The 22888-nt window shown below is 41.2% G+C and overlaps 1 protein-coding gene across 1 annotated transcript in view; it reads left to right on the forward strand.

Annotated features, from left to right (window-relative positions):
- Positions 1-5377: 5377 nt before the first annotated feature.
- Positions 5378-22888, forward strand: part of LOC131228042 (probable cyclic nucleotide-gated ion channel 20, chloroplastic) — a 54396-nt gene continuing 36885 nt past the window's right edge. Inside the window, exons 1-6 of the mRNA XM_058223878.1 lie at positions 5378-5546; positions 6977-7505; positions 7673-7864; positions 8811-8909; positions 19520-19657; positions 19960-20208. Of these exons, the coding sequence (XP_058079861.1) occupies positions 6993-7505; positions 7673-7864; positions 8811-8909; positions 19520-19657; positions 19960-20208 (1191 nt within the window). The 5' untranslated portion in view covers positions 5378-5546; positions 6977-6992. The remainder of the gene's footprint in view (positions 5547-6976; positions 7506-7672; positions 7865-8810; positions 8910-19519; positions 19658-19959; positions 20209-22888) is intronic.

The raw sequence follows: 22888 nt of genomic DNA on the forward strand, positions 1-22888 counted from the left end.
GCTAATCGAAGGCCAGCCATCCATAGTCAACCACAATTTGGCAGAGAATGAGTCAGCCAGCGTAAGCCATCCAAACATACCGATACTCCGAGATCGGTCGACGATCGGCCGAGCTCCGTTAGTCGTTCACATTTGGACGCTTAGAGCTGAGCCACGGAGTTTGCACGATATCGAGTTCCTCGGAAGATAACTTCCGATTCCGAAAATCTAGGAGATCGAAGATCTCGGGATCGCCTTAGATAACGATCAATCCCCTCTAAGGAAAGGTCTCGAAACCATGAGATCACATCTCCTCTATAAATAGAGGACTTATCTATGGTAAAAGGTACGAATACATATTCATTTTTCACCCCAAAACCTTTACCACTAGATCCAGATTCCAGGCCTGACTTAGGCATCAGAGGGTCTCCTAAACTAGTCAGGGTCTCCTTTGTCCTTTTCCTGTGTAGACACCAGGTATTCAAGTGCTAAAAGAGGGGTGAACCGAAAGCTGCATGAACAGACCCCACCCTTATGTATGTGTGTTTATACATGCTGTGCATCCGTTTTGCCGGCTCAAATTAGGCCATGAACTAAAAATTAAAGCATTACAAAATCTTAAGTAGACTACGTTAGGAAACCGCAGGGATAATGACGTCCACCGTTGAAACCTTTTTAAGATCCATGGTGATGTTTATTCGTCATGCAGCTTGTTTCGTAGGTCAGGACGAAGTAAAAACAAATTTTCAATGAAGGACGTCCAGTCCCCACCATTTCTTGTTACGTGTGAGCTACGTCACCTTTAGATATACATTAATTTTGGTCTTGTGGGTAAAATAGACGAACGTTGCGGATAAAATGCATATTCCAGGGTGGATCTCACTTAGTCCTGCCAGGGTCATTACCCCATCCGCGACCGTGATTGTTGGATGGAGCATATGTACGTATCCTGTAGCCTTAGTACATACAAGTGGACCCACGGTTTTGATGATTGCAATGTTGATTTGATGGGCCATGGTTCTAGGATCTTCTAAGGGGTCGTTTGGCACCTTGGATTGGAGGGGATTGGAGGGGATTAGAGGGGGTTTCAAATCCCCTTGCTTGTTTGGCAGCATAAAGCAACTGGGGATTGCCAATCCAGGGGGTTCCCAATCCCCTCTTTGAGGGGGTTTGTAATCCAAGGTGAGAGCTTAGATTACACCTAAAATCATTCCAATGGTTACAGGTATAAATGTATGTCACTATACACTATCATTCTACTGGGCATATGGCCCACTAACGATGATCAGCACCGTCCAAACATTGTTCATGTAGATCAGCACCGTTTAAATATTGTCCAGCACCATCCAAACATTGTCCATATTAATCAACGGTTAAAAATCGTTGGTTAGTCACTCGGACATGATCTTGTGCTTACGGTCCATCTGAGACTTGGAATTTCATCATTTTTAGGCAAAGCATATATTTTAGCGGGCTTATCACAACCATAGTGTCAAAAATTATATATCTCACTAATTAGGGATATTAAAGTTGATTTAGTAATTAAATTCAAACCCCCGTAAATATACCATCTATAGGTATTTTAAATTAAAGTTGATTCACACTCCAAGGTGCCAAACACACCGAGAGGATTGCCAATCCAGGGGGTTTCCAATCCTGGGGGTAGCGAATCCAGGGGGTTCCAAATCCACGCTCCCAAACAGGCCCTAACTTCATTCGGCAATTTTTGGGAAGCGGATTGGCTGGGATACCACACACTTCTGATTGGGCCCACCCTTAACAGGCCTCATGAGGATGACCTCGGTCCCGAGGATCCTAGACATATCCCCGCGCCTGAAGACATTCCACGTCGTAGGAGAAATGATCAAGTGGACTTAGTGCCTGTAAACCTTTCCATGCACGAGTTGGCTTTGGGCTCGTTTACATCCGCATCATTCATCTGAAGCGTCCATTAGTCCAGTCCCATTCTTCATACGTTTTCTCAAGAAAAATAGTATTTCGGATGGTCTGGATGTTCACACAATACAGTCAAATGGCAGGAAAAATGGATGGACAGGACTGTCCATAGAAGACAGTCCAGGCACTTACGCTTAGGACCATCCTACAGCTATATTAAAGGAAATAGAGATGATTGGACCTAATGGATGGTCCTGATATGTGATTCATATGTCTAAGAATCCAAATACAACTAGGTGTATTGAAAGGTTTCGATACGCTCACAGTGCACTAGATCATTTCTCTTTAGTAAAATAAAATTAGCAAGTCAAAGCCTAATTATCGATCTTGACAAATGAATACGGGGAGTTTGTCTTGCGTCCGTCGCGACTCAGCAACCAGTTTGTACCACCCCCTAATGGGGCCCACATGCTGGACGGAAATATTATCTGAACTGTCTATGATGTAGTTTCACTGTAAGTAACTTACTCTGAATGAATAATTATGATTATCACTACCTGTCAATGAAACGGTGAATTTCAGTGGCTGTGATCGACTCTAAAGATCAAAGGTTTGGATTTTGTATGAAGCATGATCATTGGAAATAGTTTTATTTACAGAGAAAAGGAGAATATGAAAGGTTCAAATCATCGGAATATCTCACGTGTGTGCCCCAACGGGTTGCAACGCACGCAGATTAATCACTCGCAATAGAGGAAAAACGAACTCAAAACGATAAGCTATGATGAACTGTTAAATACGATGGTTTACTCGCGAGAATATCCATCCGAATCCTTCCATACCCGCACGCATCAAATTATTTTTTGGACATCGGATCCAATCCGTCCATCTACTGGGCCCAACATTATTATTTTGAAATGCACGTTTTAGTAATCATAAAACCATAATCAAGTGGAAAAATATACACTAAATGGAAATACTCCATCAATATGCATTCTACTCACTAACACATTTCTGGACCAACCCTAAGGTTGAATTAACGACTTGAATCATACGCCGTCGGAAAAGACTGATGAACGGCACCGATCGATTACACGAGCTACATAAACACGTGCGCTTTTACACGAGTGCGGAAAGCAGGATTTGTATCTGTTCTTCGCAAGGAATGAGACGGTACGCAAGCCAGAATATCGTAGAGTCATCTCTCTGCGGTATGGATGTCAAGATTGCATGCCGATCAGGACCATCCATCGAGTGAGCCATATTTTGAAAGGAAATTGATTCGAAAAATGCGGTATTAGACAATCAAAGGCTTCATTTCTTGCACTTTTCACCAATGAATGTCTCCCGCTAAAGCCATTTGTTTTCTACCGTAAGTTTGAACTCTGAAAGTCCAATGAATAATCCAATGAATAATATCGGTTTGGATTTCCATCCATAGATAGTTACAACAAATGGACGGTCTAGATTTTTATATACACTGTAATGTATACGAAATACATACAGAGATCTACACATTTCGGTGCGACGCAATCTACTGCACTGCGCTGTTCCTCGCCGAAAGCAGCAGGTGTGAACGCGGCAGCGCCTGAAAGGGCCTAACTCAGGCATTTCTTTTACTCGTGAAAGACTTCGATACTCAGGCAGAGCGTGATGGATGGTACGTGGGCTCTTAGAAATTACTTACAAATGGCGTATTGAAATATAAATAATTCAAATTAAACTGTCCATATTGTATGTCGTGGTTTAGATGTGTCATTAACCAAAAATCAGGCTTATTTGATTAACTGACCATTGGATTAGTGCTCATTTATTGGGCGGTTAAAAATAAAAGTTGTCCACGGATCTTATTTCAAGAAAATTGTGTCCACAGATCAGAGGTTAAGATTGCTCAACCACTCTGATTTTGGGATCATATCTTATGCGTATCTCTTTCCACAGTTCAGTCGGTTCGAATTTGGTTAATATGTTTCATGGAATAGAGCTTAGGAGTGCCTTAGCATCAAGCGTCATACTCTGCCCGAGTATCAAATAACTATTCCGGAGATAATTTGAGCGCGGCTTGCCTGCGACCCGGCATGTGGGTGAGACCCTGACTCTAGGGCCCACATCGATCTATTAATTGTATATCCACGCCGTCCACATGTTTTTCTAGATGATTTTATGATATCATATGAAAAATTAAACATACGTAAATTTTTACGTTGACCACACCAATTGAAACAGTAGTCATTGACAGTCCACAATTGAAAATTAAAAACTTTTTAGTGTCCATCTTAATCTTTATTGGCCATCTAACCTGTTGATAAGGTCATACAGACCTAGATGAAAAATAAAAACAAATATCAGCTTGATAAAAGCTTTTATTAGCCACAAAAGGATTTTAATGGTAAATAACCACCGTTTCCTGAGGTGTGGTCCACCTAAAAATTTTATCTCTTCAATTTTGGGACAATGACCTAAAATAAGCTGGAAAAATAGATGAGCGGAGTGGATATACAATTCATTAATCGAGGTGGCCCCTACGGCCAGGTTGTCACCCACATTGCTGGTTCCGAGGTGGCAGCCAAAGTCAAGCTCAGCAAAGTTGGGGTGCTGACCATCAACATGTGAATCCAGATGCCACAAAGACCGTGAACGGTAATCCAGGTCGTCAATTTTATGAGAACGATTGTAGACGTTGATTCCTCAAAAGTATTCTACAGCAAACGCTACCGTCCGTTCAATCAATGGCCTAATAAACCGATGGCCATCGATTTTATGAGAACAATCGTAGACGTTGATTCCGTGAAAATATCCTACAACAAATGTTACCATCCGTTCAATAAATGGCCTAATAAACAGATGGCCCATATGAAAAGGCCACACATCGTATAGCTCGAGTGTTCTAACCTACGAAAGTTTTGATTTCATCCCAATTCGAGGTGGGCCCCATACGATCAACGGTCTACAATTCCTTTCTCTCTCTTTTGTTATCTTCCAGTTGGTTTGATATCCTTTCGCCGTCCGTCGCAGGCTTGTAACATCCCTTGTCAAGAAGTAGTCAGCACCGAGAAGGCAAAGGTTTCCTAACCGCAGCCCTCTCCACACGTATCGCTACACGCAAACTGGCAAGCATCCGGGACATCCGAGCCGTGCATTTCTGATATCTCCCACCGTGTGTTAGGATTTCTCCTCGTGGTCCACACGTGTACTCTGAACATGGACCGTCGGAATTTTTTCTATAGACCGGCGATTCTTTTCTCTGTGGGAGCCACCTTATTCCCACTTCCGATGCCCCACTCTCTTGTCAGATGCTAAGAACGTGTGGCGTGTATGCGTGTGTACACAGAGAGAGGAGAGAGGAGAGAGCCTTCACACTCGAACTCTCTTTCGTTGCATTTTCTACAATCAGCTCTCTCTCTCTAAACTAATCCTTTTCTATTTCTTCTCCCATTTCTCCCCTCTTTTGGAAATTGAGAGAGAGAGAGAGAGAGAGAGAGAAGGAGAGAGTGATTCTTCTCCCATTTCTCCCCTCTTTTGGAAATTGAGAGAGAGAGAGAGAGAGAGAGAGAGAGAGAGAGAGAGAGAGAGAGATTTATTCCTTTGCAGAAAGGAATTCGTTCATTTCCGGAGTTCGTTTCCCGATTCCTGGATTTACAGTGATTTCCGAGTCTTCTTTATGTGAATAGGTTTGTTAAAGAATCACTTCCTTTTTTCTTTTTTAAAATTTATTTTTAGCTCTCTTTTCTGTTTCTATTAATGATAGAATTGATAATAATAATAGTATGTTTATTCTATCCAGTTTTGAATCTTGATACTTAAAAATACTGTCAATGTATGTGAATCTTTCACAGACATCCCTGTAATTTCCTGCCTACCGTCACACGTGTAGACCATCAGAGCCATGGGAAAAGGCTATGTAACCACCTTATATGAAAATTGGGGCGGTTCGGTTGTCCATTCAGTTGGAATCGATTGATAGCTGATGGTCTGACTCGATGTGCCGGTGCGACTGGCTGGCATGATGAACTGGTTGGATTCATTTTCATGGTGGGCCGTTATTTCCTGCAAATTAATGTGAAATTATTTATACAGAGCGGTTTGGCAATCCAGAACATTGATCTGGTGGGCCATACAGTGAATGCACTGTGCCCAATAATCAATATGATGCGACCATGCTAACCTCTTCAATTGGTGCCCTGCAAATAGATGGCTAAGAAAACAATATCAATGTTGCTCCTCAAGTGGGAAATGGGACAGATTGGATGGCTAGGATCTTCTAATTTGGAGGATTCTTGTGTCATGGCCTATTCACGTTGGGCCTATCAGATCAATGGTCTGGATTACTGGACCGCGGGCCCCATTTGTAGAGACTTCTCTTACATGCATTAAATTTAAATCATTTGGCAAACCTGTTACTCCGCAAATTTCTCATCAGTGGAATGTCTTTGCTGAAGTATGTGTGCATCTAATTGTTCTTTAACTTGTAACAGAGGTTGCTTATTTTCTGCAGTTATGTATACATATAAGATGTTTTGATGAGGAGTTCAGACATTCTTCGATTGAGTATTTGCGTAATTTAATAAACTTCAATTGTGGGTCCCAACTATTAGTGGAGAATGGAGATACTCCAAAAATCTCCCTCAACAGATGGTCCCAACTGCTTGATTGAGCACCTGTTAAATGTGGACCTTTGGTTGTAGTTAGTTCATTACACATCTGAAGGATCGGTTCATCTGATAGGGAAGATGTTCGGGCATGGCCCTTCCCATGGCTGGGTCCACTCGACTATGGCTTAGGTTAGCAAATGGTGGGCCTGGCATCTACCATTTCTGGGTCCAAAAAAGCAGCTTTGTGTAATTGGGCATCATTTAGTACCTCATACGGAGGTCTTTTATAATAGATATCATCTGCGTTTTGATGCACAGCACTTTCTCTGGTCAGCATAGAGGATATTAACATGCAACAAATTCTCTTTTGAGATTCTAAGTTTCTAACTTCTCTTTTATACTAGGCAGTATCTTGCTTTAAATTATGAATAACCCAACTATAGGGAACTTCATTTATTTGACTTCTGCTTATCATTGCTAAAGTTATGATTTTATTTTTTAATTTGCAGGTCCAGGGCTTGAAAAATGGCAGGTGGTTACAAAGATGAGGTGCCCATGTTATCAGACACTCGTTCTCAACTATCAGATGAATGCATGGATGTGGAATTGGAAAGGTTTCATACTAGGACTACTACTAGGAGTGCCTCCATGTCCATATCAATGAACGGAATGGGGTTTTATGAAAATGAAAACAGCCTTGTATCTCATACTGGTCCTTTGCGGAACGAAAGAAGAGCTCCATTTGTACCTTTTAGTGGGCCTTTAAATAGCAACCAGAAATTCGAGAACTTTTCCCGACCAAAGAATGGGAGATTGGGTGTCAAAGCACCTGCGGTTGCACCCGAAGAATTTTCTTCTGGTGAAGGAATGACTCAAGTGGACTGGCTGCATGGCAATGTTGCTGGCAAGAACGAACATTTATTGAGGTCAGGGCCATTGGGGAAATGCAATGATCCTTATTGCACAACTTGCCCAACGTATTATGATGCCAAAGCTGCAGAAAAGAATTCAAGAGCTTCAGCTGTATTCGACTCTAAGGTGCTTTCTCTCCCCATAGTTGGCTTGCATATCTTTAATCTAGGTCGAAATAAAAGCATTTAATTGAAAATGCTTTCTATCACCCAATTGATTTATTTTTGTAACCGATATTGATGTATCTTCACTAACACCCTTTTGACGTATCATTTGGTTGTGCTTGTTCTCAGTTCCAATATGCTTTATATGGGGATGCCAAAGGTTGGGTGAGGAGATCTATTGACTTTCTAAATTCGTTTGTCCCTGGCATCATGAACCCTCATGCCAAGTTTGTGCAACGGTGGAACAAATTTTTCGTCATTTCTTGCTTGGTGGCGATTTTCATAGACCCATTATTCTTCTTCCTTTTGTCCGTAGATGAGGTATAATCTTGTTGCTTTTCATGTTGAAGGCTTCACGATTTAATTTCATTTGAAAGATTTTCACATCTTTAGGTCGGATTGTGCTCTCGTATGTTGCCCTCTTCTCATTGTTTAAGGTGGTATTTGGTCTCAAAATTTTTTGGTGAGTATTATTAGGGAAACAACATTATCATTTGGTATTGTGTTAGTGTCCATAATTTTCCTTGGAGAGCCTGTTGTTATGTTAATCTGGTGGGTGCATTTCTTTTATTTTAGTTTTCTTTGATATCATTTTATTTATAGTTATATGTATACTTACAGTTTTATATATTACAGATACTTTGACTACATTACATCGAGCTACTATTTTATGATGCTTGATTGTATTGAATGGTGTTTGTTTTTGTTTGATCTGGTAATTGTAAAGGTGGGCCCCACCTTTAAGTAATATAAGCAACTGTTCTGTTGGGCATAGGTTGAACCATGCCCCAAATTCCAAAATATTCCATATTAATGATCCTAGCTGCCCTAAGAAACTAAACCATTACAACCAATGGTCTCATTTAATGGTGCCCGATTTGATGGTTAGGATTGTCTGATGGGGGGAGTATGCAGTATATCTCCCATCCACCATGGACCCACCATATGTTATGTACGATTTGGATCACTTTTGTCTCTCTCCTTTCTTTTACTAGATCCATTGTAAATTTTACGATTGTGCTGCTGTGAACACTGTTTGAATGTGTACTTCTGCTCAAACGTTCAGGGCCTCCCATGTACAATTATGTGAAAGTTTTGGTTATTTTCTTCTTTTATTGCATATCTTTGATTTTGTTTGTTTTGACACCAGGATAACAAGTGTATAGTTCTCACTGGTCATTGGCTACAACAATTGCAGCTGTTAGAAGCATAACCGATTTCATTTACTTTTAACACATATCTTTGATTTTGTTTGTTTTGACACCAGGATAACAAGTGTATAGTTCTCAACTGGTCATTGGCTACAGCAATTGCAGTCGTTAGAAGCATAACTGATTTCATTTACTTTTTACACATACTTCTTCAGGTAAGCCACTGTTACTTGAACTCTTATTTATTCCATCTTTATTGTTCTAAAGATGGATGATGTCTGTTGAGTGTTTTCAGGTGCTTTTTGGCATTTCAATTGCATTGTTATATTTGCATAATGCCTATGGGAAAGCTTGTCGCAGCAGCTAACTGTTTTCTGGCGAATGCTATCTTTCTTTCTGATTAGAGGTGGGCATCGAGTCGAGTCAGACAGGATTGGGTACAACTCAATTCGGTCCGGAATTTTCAATGCACAGACTGAACTCGATCCGATCCGGGACTGAGTCCAGGTCCTTCGACTCGATCCGATCCGTTGCACTGCTAGCTTGACCCGAACCGAGTCTGACTCGGTCAGAAAAACCGATTCGGATCGGGTTAGGTACAGTTCGGATCCATCTTCTAAAAATTTTAAAAAATAAAAAATATGATTTTTACCATTAAATTCGTAGGGCCCACCATAACGTTTATTTTCCATCCAATTTGTTAATAAGGTCACGACTACATGGATGAAGAGGAAAAACAAATTTCATATTGATCTGAAACTTCTGTGACCCCTAAAAGAGTTTTAACGGTAGACATTCAACCCCCACTGCCTTTTTGCAGTGTGGTCCACTTGATCTTTATATCTATCTTATTTTTTGGCTCAAGCCTTGAGACGAGCTCACAAATGGATGGACGGTTTGGATGTAACACATACCTCATGATGGGACCCATAGAACTTGCTGATGTCAATACATCATAACTGTGCGTGGTACACCTGCTGCTGCCAATCTGCCTCTTCTTTATCTTCTACCTCAAGAAATCCTCCCTCAGGAAATCGGATTGCTGCAGAAGGCTCCTATTGTAGTGAGTAAACTCAATTGGGCCCACCTTGAATGTACGTAGTCTATCCACTCCGTCCATTCGTTTTTCCATCTAATTTAAGGGGTTGAGCCCAAACTTGAAGCATATACAAAGATCAAGTGGATCATACCACAGGAAACAGTGGGGATAATGATTTCCACCGTTGAAACCTTGATAGACCCCACAATGATGTTTATTTGTCATCCAAACTGTTCATTACATCATACATACATGGATGAAGGGAAAAAAAATATAAGCTTGATCCAAAACTTCTATGGCTCCCAAGAATTTTTCAATGGTAGACGTTTAATTCAACTATTTCCTTTGGTGTGGTCCATTTGAACATTGGATATTCCTCATTTTGGGATCAACACCTAAATTTATCTATTAAAATGGATTGACGGAGCGGATAAAATAAATATATTATGGTGGGTCTCACAGAGTTTACCTAATATAGTAACCATAGTGAGTTACTCGCTACCCAGTCTGCTTCTCCTTGCGTTAGACAGTCATAACTCGGTGCTCAATGCGCACCTAGAGCCATGTGCTGAGAGGACGGGTTGGCTGCTCCCCTACCACCAACCAATGGCTCGTAGTCGGTGTTATGTGGACCCCACCATAATGTATTTATTTCATCTATGCCGTCCATCTATTTTTTAAGATCATTTTATGGTATTAAACCAAAAATGAGCCATGTATACTTATTAATAGACCCCATCCGGATCGAATTAGATCAGATTCTGGATCGGATTCTGGATCGGATCGGTCCAGATTGACATTGATTCGAACTCGATCCGATGAACGGTCGGATCTGACTGGGCCAACTCGATCCGGCCCGATCGTGACCTTCTGTTCGGATCCATCGGATTGGTCCCGATATATTGGGGACATCTACCCACACATTTGAGCTGACACACCGAGTAATGGATAATGTGCATAGACAGGTTCTTGACCCAATGATACCAAAGGTCTCCTTAGGTCCTATGTCTGTACAAGTGTGGCCCATGGTTAAGTGATCTAGATGGTGATATGAGGGACTCCACCATAGGTGAACCATGCCCCAAAAATCTCTGTTACAAGATTCAATGCATCACACAACTTGACAGGAAATATTACAATAAGATGGTTTACAGTTTCACTATTTGTTTTCTTGTATCTATTTTATTATTGTTTTATTCACAATTGAGTTTCTTTCCTTTATTATTATTTTTTTTTTTGAGAGAACCAAAATGTTGTTTAAAACTGAACAAACATAGGATGTTGTGCAACAAGTTAGAAATTCATTTGGAAGCTTTCTAATTTGCAGAAAGATCACTCACAAGTTGTTTGGTGGGTTTATAATATTTTGCTAGGTGTAACTATTTGCAAATCAAGGGTCTCTACTTATGGCTTAGTGGTAGACTCTGTGAGTTTCGACATTGAAGTCGTGGGTTCAAGTGCGCATGTGGTGTGTGTGGGTGTGAGTGTTTGTGTAAAAAAAAAACATTAGCAAATCAAGGATGTCTTAAGGGAATGGCATAAGGGTGTTCATCAAGAAATTTTCCCTTGGTGTTTATATATATATATATATATATATAGAGAGAGAGAGAGAGAGAGAGAGAGAGAGAGAGAGAGAGAGAGAGAGAGAGAGAGAGAGAGAGAGAGGAATGCTCACCTGCGCACCTTCTTACGTGAGCACCGGTGCGCACCTTTGCACACGTGTCATGGACATAGAATCTGAACGGTCCACGTGATGTGGCACCCCCCGAAACCTGACGGGCCCAATTCTCAGCCTGATCCAAAACTCTGGTGGGCCATAGCAAAGAGAAATGCAAATCAAGGGAGGAAACTGTTTCCTTTTGCCATGGCCCACCAGAGTTTTGTATTGGGCTGAAAATTGGGCTTGTGAGGTTTCAGGGGGTGCCGCATCACATGGACCATTCAGATTCCGTGCCCATGACACGTGTTTGCGCACGGGCTCTCAAGTAAGAAGGTGCGCAGGTGAGCATTCCTATATATATATAACGAAGTCAAGTTATCCTTAAAAAAAGTAAAAAGAAAAAGAAAAAGAAAAACTGAAAACAAAAGTGCAAAACAACATTATGGGAGAGGCACTGAAGTTCTCACTTTCCCAAGAGTATCTTCACCTCTTTTCCTTCTCTCTGAAGTAAAACAATCCATCTTTGAGTACATGTTTTCTTTATCCCAGCTAGACACTAAACATGCTTCCATGGTCTGGCTGCTTTGTAAGAAACCGAATTATTGCAGTGCTAGAATCCCCTTCAACGATGTGGGTGTCAGCTTTCGACGGTATATGATACTCAAAATTTCTTGAATAGGGGACATTTCCCTCTCATTAGTCCCCACATAACCACAGGGCTTGGAAGTTGGAACGTGCCTTAGGATACCGCCACTATGAATAATCACCACTCAATGACCTGGATTGCCTTTGGAACTCCCACTGAAGTTAAACAGTAGGTGCCCTATGCGAGGAGGCTCCCACTCCACTCTATGCTTACATTCTTTCTTGCCTTCCGCTATTAGCCTTTTCCAGTTTTGAAGGAATTTCTCATTATAAACACCTGAAACTCCAGCAAGACTGCAGCCCAATCAATGATTGGAGACACCATTTTTCCATTTTTGATTTCTGCTGATGAAACTATATTATCAAATTATCCCTTGACTCTTCTCTTTCCATAGGGTGCAGATAAGTGTGAAAGGCACCATCTTCCACAAATTCTCTCATTACTAGTAAAATGTCCTCCATTCCAACCATTAATAATATCACCGAAAGGAGCCACTAGAAAGCCTATTAGTGCTGAACATCAACAACAAATGAGTGCATGCCTCTTGCCAGTTGACGAGGAATAAAATAAACAAGTGATCCACAGATTCCTCATCCTCCACTGAAAGTATAACAACCACCCACATGAATGAGGTGATCAGAAGATATATTGTCAATTCTAGGAAAGAGATTAATCAATGGCCGATCCCTGCACCAAACATCCATCTAGAATCGAATACGGTTCCCTTTTCCAATCAGAAAAAGACACTCCTTCCTGAAACCTCTGCTTTGTTGACACAATGGCCCTCCAAATATTAGTAGTTCTATAGAGAGAAGAGCTCTTTGTACTCCATTCGCCCGACTGAGTACTATATTTGGAAACTAAAAGTTCCCTCCACAATTTGCTCACTTTGGACCCAAATCTCCAATGCCATTTACCAAGAGGGGGGCTATGTTCATAACATCGAGATCTTTCAACCCTACCCCTTCATTTACTGGTTTACAAACCTCTTCCAATCAGAGCAAGTTAAATCTTCTTTTCTCATTGGATCCTTTCAATAAGAAATCCCTTCTCAATTTATCGATTCTGTCGACCACCGATCTTGGAGTAATCTTACATGTTAGAGAGAGCATCCAGAATGAGAGTTATCCGGCCTCCCAAAGAGAGATACCGACCCTTCCATGAAGAAAGCTTACTTTCAATTCTTTCAAAGACTTCATCCCACAAGTGTTTCGCTGATTTTCCAATACAAAGTGGAAGCTTGAATAGGTAGAAGGGAAAGCAGCCCCTTTGCATCCAAAGACTGTCGTAATTTGCATCAAATGATCGCGATCCACATGAATCTCTGAAAGTTCTGTTTTGGATACATTGACGGTTAGGCTTGAAACCGTTTCAAAACAAACCACTATCTTTCGATGATTATCGATCGAAGTCGCGTTTGCATCACAAAAAAGAATTGTATCGTCCGCATATTGGAGGTGAGAAATTTGCATTCTCGCGTTCGCCACTCTAAAACCAAAGATTAGGCCATTTTCCTTGGCTCTTTGGAGAATCCTACTAAAAGCTTCCCCAATCACCACAAAAAGATACGGAGGTAATGGATTCCCTTGCCTAATTTCACGAGAAGTGAAGAAGCCATTGGAGGACTCATTAATCAAAATGGAGAAATAGGGTGATTGAATGCAAGCTTGTATCCAACCCCTCCATTTAAAGCCACAACCAAGCCTCCCCAACATGTAGTTAATAAATTCCCAATTGACGTGCTCACAAGTTTTTTCAATATCTACCGTACAAACTAAACCGCTTTTCCCTTCCCTATGCCTAGAGTAAATGCATTTGTGGGCGATGAGGGTTTATTCCAAAATTTGCCTATCTACTATAAAGGCACTTTGGTTATCCAAAATGACTTGAGATAGAACTCTTTTGAATCTAGAGGGAAAAACTTTGGCGAGGATTTTATAGGGGCTTCCAATTAGGCTTATCGGCCTGAAGTCTTTAATGTACTTTGCTCCTTCTATCTTGGGAATTAGAGCAATGAAAATAGCCCCAAGTTCCTTTGGGAGACGACTTCTCTTGAAAAATTCTTACATTAAATCCATTACATCTTTCCTAACCACCGGCCAGAAATTCTAAAAGAACTTCATCGAGAACTCGTCCAAGCCGGGGGGGCCTTGTCCCCACACATGGAATCAAGAGCCTTTTTGACACCTTTTGAAAAAGGCATTTCGAGAGAATAAGAATCCTTTAAAGACAACTGAGGAAAATTAAAATTTCCAAGTGTGGTTTGGACCAATTGTTGCGGGAAAGCAGATTTTTGTAGAAGTAAACAATGGAGTTGTAGATCTGATCCTTATCTGTAGTTCTGGATCCCTCAGTCACCAAACTACTAATTATGTTAACCTTGGCTCAAGTGCTGACCATCATGTGAAAGAAACGAGTGTTTTTGTCCCCTTCTTTTAGCCACAATGCCCTAAACCTTTGTCTCCGTTTGATTTCTTCTTCCTCAGAGAAATTTGAGTATTTCAGCGATAATGCCCATCTTTCACATCTCTCTTCATCCTCGATAACCCTCTGCCCTCTTCCATAATATTGAACTCGTGAATCTTCATCAAAATAGATTCAAATTCTGGTTGTCCAGCACCCAAGACTTCTTTCTTCTAGCATCTTGAGCTTGTGACTTAATTTGAATCCTGCAAAACCATCCACTTCGAATGAAGTCCACCATTCTATTACTAGTTGCTTGAACCCCTTGATTTCCAACTAGGCTAAGTCGAATCTGAATTGTCTGGGCCCCCAATTGGCATCTGTCACTTACAAAACAATAGGTCTATGATTGGATATAGGCCGCAACAGGGCACATTGATTCACTAAGGGTGTGTTTGGATTACTGATTACTACAGTAATGTGTTGTAATATATGGTAAATGAGTATTGATTGTCATTACCGCAGTAGGTAAAGGTAAACCATAATACTGGTTGTACGTAATACTCCCACAGGTACACTTTCCATCTGTATAGTATTCTTGGTGGTTAGATATACGTGGATGTACTTTCATTAATACGTATCGTATTCACATCATCCTTCCATTTTGCAATATCATTTTAAGGCATGTCCTAAAAAATGAGGAAGATCCAACACTTTTATGCGCCCAAGAAGTTTGTAATGGTAGGTGTTCAATTCAATTGCTTTCTGTGGTGTGGTCCATTTTTGCTTTGGATCCACCTCATTATTCTTCTCATTCCATAAAATGATCACCCAAGAAGGATGGACAGTGTGGATATAAGACATACATCATGGCGTGGCCCACAAAATTATGGCACATGAACACACCTTTGCCCATTCGTTTTTTGCTGTGATTCCGAAAGATTACCATGATTTGACAGTTGGCGATATCCAATCAACGACAAGATGCAATGATGTGAGTTTTACATTACATTACCACAGTAGTCCATTATCCAAAAGGCCCTAAAGGAAATTTTTGAAGCCAATCAGGTGAAACTAAAAATCTGTTGAGGTGAGAAAGTATAGGTTTTGCTTGATTGTCTGTTCAAGTAAAATTGGCACCTTAAGGAAAATCAACAGGCTCATGATGTGCCACCCATTCAGAAAAAAATTTTCATTTTACGATTAACATGACCACTGTTAGATCTCTCGTACGACAAATGAACTACATTAAAATCTTCGCCGACACACCAGGTTAAATCTGATGAGGACATCATGTCACGTACACCCTTGCGTACGTATCAAAGGAGGAGGCGGGCTGCACCGATTTTCCTTCGTCTAGGCGAGTACCCGCGATCGTGCTAAAGACCTCACGTGCATGTGCGAGCATCTGGAAGACCCCACATTGGGAAGATGCACATAGGTTGCTTTACGGAGTGATCCAGACTATTAGATTGGAGGGATATGACAATCGGGCTGTTGGATCACATGATCGGGCCATTGATCGTGGATCCTCCAAACTAGTTTTTCTTAGACTTTATCAACTTCTAGGATTTAGTTTTGTTTATGTTATATTTGGACACCATTACGGGTGTTTTTTAGTTGATTTTAGTTAGACTAGGGCTATTTTCATCAAAATTCACAAAACATGGTGTTTATTGTAATTTTTGAACTTTCTTGGAGCTATAAAAGAGGGTGGGCGTGTGACTTTCTCCCTCATTGGATTTTGGTGATAAAAAAAGTTAAGCTCTTGCTTTCTTCTCCTATTCCATATTCATGAGATTTGAAGATACTTTTATGTGATTTGGAAGGGAGATTGGTGTGAGACTAATCTTAATCAATGGAGGTGCGGGGTCTCCATCTATCCCCACATCATCATCTCTTTTCCCTCCATTAAGATATTTTCTTTAAGTTCTTCGATTCTCCCATCCTAAGCCTTCATCTTCTCCTAAACTCATCTCTCCTTTACTTATCTACAATCCCAACCCCTAAGAGACCTAACCCATCCATCCACACTTGTGACCGTATAGCCACATGTGTGAATCCTTTGGGTTGGCCGTACGGCCACACCTTGCCTTTTTTTGGTTTCTTATCTCCCTTAGATAAAAATCCTCTTCTTCCATTTCCAACACCCTAACCCTAACCCTAAAATCCCTAACTTTTTCTACTTTCCCAAATTACAAAACCCTTACTTTTCCCATTCTTCAATTCACCCAAAATCCCTACACCCCTTCTATCCAAAACCCTAATTCCCACATCCTAACCTATAAACCCCTTCATCCCTTCACCCAATTTGATCCCACAAACCCTACTTCCTATATTTTCCCAATTCCCTTAACCTTAATTTTACCCTAGGTCATATTAGGCCTTCTACTTTGAAATAGACCATGCCCTATGCTAATTGGATGTTTCTAAATCCATTAGATCATAGTTTCCCTTTATTTAATGATCTTGTGTTACGATATTAGTAACTTAGGCTAGGGTTATGCATGATGTTCTTTTGGTTTTTATGATATTTGTGATGATTATGGCAATGTTTGTGTTTTTTGTTAAATATCTTAATTTTGCTACTTGATCTCATACGTTATTTCGTTCATGCATCGGTCTTACATCAAGATCCCACCTTTGTCTAACTGCCGAAAGCTTAGACCAAAGTCAATCTCTCAAGTAGTAGGAACATGGACCATAAGGTTACATAAATACCCATTTGAAATTGGAACAACAGTCTTGGAAAACAATTAAAACTGAAAATGTGCTAATACCGTTTTCTTTGCACCAAATAGTATCCCACGCAACTATCATGCCTCCCGCAGAACCAAAAGCTTCTAATACAACTCAATCTTTATTGTGGGTGCCCCAGTTGGAAATTATCATGCCTCTGTCTACACTCTAAAGCTTCGATTCCTGCAGTGCTATAATATTAGCCTTTGACTTACACATTTTAGGAACCTGGGCCCTTTTCAGGTTGCAGCCCAAACCTCTCTCATTCCAGGATAGGATTAACATTGATCACCTGACCTGCCATCTCTAACCCTTGAGCTGCTGCTGGCCTTATTTGATGAGTTGTAGTTAATCAAGCACTCAAGATTGAGATGCTCTCTCATTCCCCTAGGAGATTTTCCTAGTAGTTGATCTGTGGTCTTGATTAAATCTTTGCACTCCCTTGCTTAGGACAAATTGAACGAAATCGTAAACATTTTCCTCTCTGGCTCCAATGGACAGACCTATCATGCCCCCCACTCTGTCCTACACATCTCGAGATAATCTAATTTGGGCTGCAAATAACTTCTGACCTCCGGCAACATCTATGGCCTGACTTGTAGGATCCTCTGAGATATGAGGAAGTGGATCAACTCTGCCTCTTGAAGCACAGAGAGGGGTGACTACCAAGGCATCCTCCACATTACATTTGTCGTGATTTGAAACTTCCAGCGCCATTTTGTTAACTTTTAACTTTTCCATCAAACCATCGAGGACGGACTCGCTTTCTGAAACTCATTGGTCGTCCCAAGACTCCTTTCCGCATACAATTTCTCGAGGTTGAGGAGAGATGACCCTTGAAGCCTGCAGAAGAATATGATCTTCGCATGGAGAAGCTTCATCTTTGAAGTCCTTTTGGAAATGAAGAGCAGGTCGGGTATAAGGATGAAAGGCGTCCCACGTGCGCGAAGGATACGCACGGTCCTAAAAAGAAGCCTCCGGAATATGTGTGGGAAGAGACTCGAGTGCATGAGGCCCACTGACACGTGTCACCATCTCGCTTTCTCCTCTGGTCAGTTGATTAAGATCGGACTTCCACGTGTTAATCTTTAAATGATTTCCCTCTCCAAAGACCAAACTGACTTTCGAAAAGAGAGGCTCGGATTGACTGCAAGCCAACTTAAAGCCGACCGAGCCTCCCTCTTTGCACCACAGAATTTGATACGAGGTCTGAGCCTACCCGAGATAGACAGAAAGGGCATGATGCCCCCGAGGCTGAGGTTTGGAAACCGAACCTGCTTAAGGGAGGAGGCTCGGGCATGAGGACGATGCATTGAGACCTCCTGCCAAATACTGCACCATAGATGTAGAAATCCCATTCGATCTTTCTCCACCTACCCCATTTCCAGCAATCTGTAGAGTACACGTGTCTTGGAGAACCTCCAGTGTGGCACTGGAGTACTGGGAGGTTGCATCCTCTTCCCTCGACCGACTGCTGCTGCTCTTCGCTGAAGCTTCTCTGCCATGCCAGATTTCCCCCAGTGCTGACCAGTCCCTGATGAGATTCATTCACTAAAATTGAAAATGAAGCTATTGAGGCTCATTCCTTAATCCACGGCCATTCTTGAGCTCAAAGTTTGACGCCTGGGTGAGAAGGATGCTAAGGCTTTCTGCAACCAGTGAGAAAATAATTGCTGACAAGGGATCCCCATGGCTCTTGAAGAAGCCAGCTGGACATCTATTCTCTAAAGTTGAAAACCAAGCTGTCAAGACACATTCCTTAATTCACCACACCCACCTCAGGAGGGAATGAATGAATGAGCAAAATATTTCAATGAATTCAGCTACCATCTTATGAAGAAGGAACCTTGAACTGGGCGAGTTATGGTTCTTAGTGAAAATCATGATACTAATGATTAGCGGGTCTGCTGAAATCACTTAAATCTTTTATGATAGTTTTATTGTCACACTAAAATTAGGTAATATCCATTGGCAGAAATTTCACGGTTATAGAAAGAAGGATTAAACCCAAAGTAATTGACAAATCACCCATGGACATCCAACCCACATCAAATGACTCTATTTGTTAATGGGCTGTGGTGTGACACACACTTTGATACAATATTGGGGTACCCACCAGGCCACTGCCTACTCTCCCATTTTTCCTGTCCTCTTTACTTACGTGTCTCTTTTGATCCCTGAATGTTCTGCCTCCCTATTTGGTTTTTAGCATGCTGCTTTTGATGTCTCTAAGAATACCAATTATTGAAAATCTGTGGAATTAATCTCATTGCAAGTTGCAACTGTAAAATCCACATCATGAGGTTCCTGACCAATATACACAATTTCTGTGCTGCAGTTCAGGCTCGCTTATGTTAATCCTGAATCCAGAGTGGTGGGTGCTGGAGATTTAGTTGATCACCCAAAGCAAATTGCTCTTAATTACCTGTGTGGCTACTTTATACTTGATCTATTTGTTGTATTACCATTACCCCAGGTAAGATGTTTCTGTTTTCTTTCATTTAAATTTTATAATATTGTTTTATCTCATTTCATTCATGTGGCAAGCTACTGTGGGGCCCCATTTAGATGAAAATATTTCAATTGCCTATCATAGGCATGGGAACCAAGGTCACAAAATCAAGGCTCCAGGATACTATTGAGTATCCTCAGGCCAATGATCTTTTAATTCCTCATATTTGTGTGGGAAAATGACTATTGTCTATGATTTTTGTAGCATTCAAAGTTTCATGCATTCTGAGCCTAATATATATTTTTTCTCTTATTCTTGGTTTGAAGATCATGATATTATTGGTAGTACCGAAGTATTTGGGAACATCAGCAGCAAATTATGCGAAAAATCTTCTACGTGCCACAGTTCTTCTTCAGTATATACCGAGGATATTTAGATTTCTACCTTTGCTTGCTGGACAGTCTGCAAGCGGCTTCATATTTGAGTCAGCATGGGCGAACTTTGTCATCAATCTTCTCATTTTTGTATTGGCTGGGCATGTTGTGGGCTCATGCTGGTATCTCTTTGGGCTGCAGGTTGGTGCAGTTCTTTTAAACATTAGTTGTTGGTTTCCATGCCTTATTTTCTTTTGCTATATTGTCGTGCTTTCTGTAATTTTTTTAAAAAAGTTTGTGGAGACTCACATAATGCACTTGGCTTATTGTGCACTTGCAATACATACCATTTGCTGGCAACGATGATTTTGATGTTCCAAATAGCTGTGAGAATGCTATGATGATGATGATTGATTTGATGTTCTATCAATCAAGGCTGAAATTCAGGCTAAGCACAACATTGCATAATCTAAGCTTGTGTCTTTTTCTGATTTGTTAGGAGCTCGATCTGAAAGTGAAAAGAGTCCTCCAAAAATAGGTGTATGCTGTTGTTTGTGGTGACTGTGTTTTGCATTCATTCTTCTAGGGTATGTACAGATGTTTGGGAAGGTATAATTGTTCAATGCGTTTCAGATTTGGCGTGAAATGCATGGAGTGTGGATTTATGGTGAAAAGGAGGAAAACAGAAGTTTGTTCAATGCACAATTTTCACTGCCCCTTGCTGTTTTTCAGAGACTACATTTTGGAGAATGGTTGTATATTCTTCATTGATGAGAATTACAAAAATCTGTAAAGATCTTAACAGATATACATGTATCCATTTATATGGTTACCTATGTACAACTATACATACCTATCATATACTCTAACAACCCCCCTCATACTCAAGGTGTTTGAAAGAACAACTTGAGAATGAAAGGCAAGGAAAACACTTATGAACACAAAAGAACTTCAACTGTGACGTGATGATGGAATCTGAACAATAATAGTAAGCATGGGGTGAGCAGGTACTTTCGATGACTTCTGGGATGTGAACTGATGCAGGACATGGAAAATTAAATATGATATGCAAGATTTCAGGCTTAGATCCTACCAATTCAGAAACAATCACACAAATTCCACATCCCACATGAAAATCCAAACATTCAATTAAAAAGGGAAATCTATGCGGGTCCAAGCCGACATAGGCTAGGACTGGACCAATAAAAATTATAAACCAAACGATGTTAAAGGGAAATAAAATCAACTACTCATGCATAAAAATCAGTCCATAATCCAAGGGATTCCCTAATTTCAATTCAGGGAACCCTAAGGTGATAAAAATGGGCAAATCAATTAGGGATCATGTAATCTAGGGTTAGGATTCATGAAAAACGGCTATGAGAGGATAAAAGACGATAAAAACCTGAGCCAAAAGATGATCCCGCGTGTGGACAGCAACAATGGCCCAGATGGACGTGCGTGTGATCCCGGCCGCACGTGTGTGGGGCCCACTATTCAGAAAAAGGCCACCTTGGCCTTGGTCGGCCAGGGATGGACTCCAAAACCCCCAAATCTCAGCTCGATTTGATGTACGGTTTGTGCGTAGTGCTCCGCCGAAGTTTCGGCTCGCCTGCGGGCCGAAATCTAGAAACCTGCTGTAACGAAGAAATCTGATGCAACAAAAAGACAAATTCGAAGTACGGATAGTGGAAGAAGATGGAAAAAAAAATGATGGAAGATGGGGGTGAATTGGGATCGATGTGGCTTCGCACCACGGTAGTTAGCCCTTCAAAAAGGGAGGGCTTCGCACCTACTTTTGAATTCTTTCACAACTCACGAAGAGAGCAGAAAAATAAAATAGGAATTTTTTTTATTAACTTCAATCAATGAAAAGAACTACAAGGGGTGCCTATTTATAGGGAGAACCCTATACCCAAAAACTCGCACCATGTGCGACACCTATTACTTGGCGATGAAGTAAACTAAAATAAAAACCAAGCAAGGAAATCTAAAGCGTTCACGATGTTTTAAATAATAACAATAAGCAAAACCTAAAATATAAAACCAATCCGACGAGTGGGCCACGATCATGAGATCCCATGGTGGGCTTTTCTTGACTATCGGGCCACTTTTCTGAACCAAAACTTGACTTCTAGCTAGGAGGCCCTCCTTGGACGTCGTCATCGAGCCAGATCGATGGTGGGGTCCTCCTTCTCCGTACGTACGTGCATAGGGGGGGCGGCGTGAGTGCGCGTGTGCGCGTGATGTCCCCATCATGAACCATTGATACTTCCAATGGCTTGTGAATGATCTAGTGACACCGTTGGTGTTTGGGATTTCATCATTGCTACTCTGGTGGATACATCACTTTCAGTGGCTGAGATTTCAACCATTGTGCTTCCTGTGGCTCTGGAATGTTCCAACTACAAACTGGTGATGGCACTGGTTCTACCTAAAGGTGCATCTGAGAACAGGTCTGGTTACAAGGGTCTGACACAACAGAAAAAATGCATCGGCAAAGGAGATGCACAGAGAGGATGTGTGAAGAAGATGACATGTCTGGCCTAAAAGGTGTGTTGCAAAACAGGTCTGAGTATAAAGTACCAGCACAACAGAAACCAGGTCCTAGCATGAAGGCCCAAAAGTAGGGGTAATAGAAAGATGCAGTTCAAACAATATCAGGTGAACAAGTGGTGCGAAGTTGGGTTTCGAGACTAGTAGATCTGCTGGAAATTGGATCCACACTAGCATAATAAAAGGAATAACCAACTGGCTGGCATGTATTTCGGTGCAATCTCGGAGCACCAAAAGGATAAGGGGGTCAAATGGCCTCCCCCCCCTCCCTCTCTCTCTTTAATAGGTATTGCTACAGAACTTTAGTGGTGGGTTTTGTGCTGGA

Source organism: Magnolia sinica, chromosome 15, assembly GCF_029962835.1.
Source record: "Magnolia sinica isolate HGM2019 chromosome 15, MsV1, whole genome shotgun sequence".
Taxonomy (NCBI): Eukaryota; Viridiplantae; Streptophyta; class Magnoliopsida; order Magnoliales; family Magnoliaceae; genus Magnolia; species Magnolia sinica.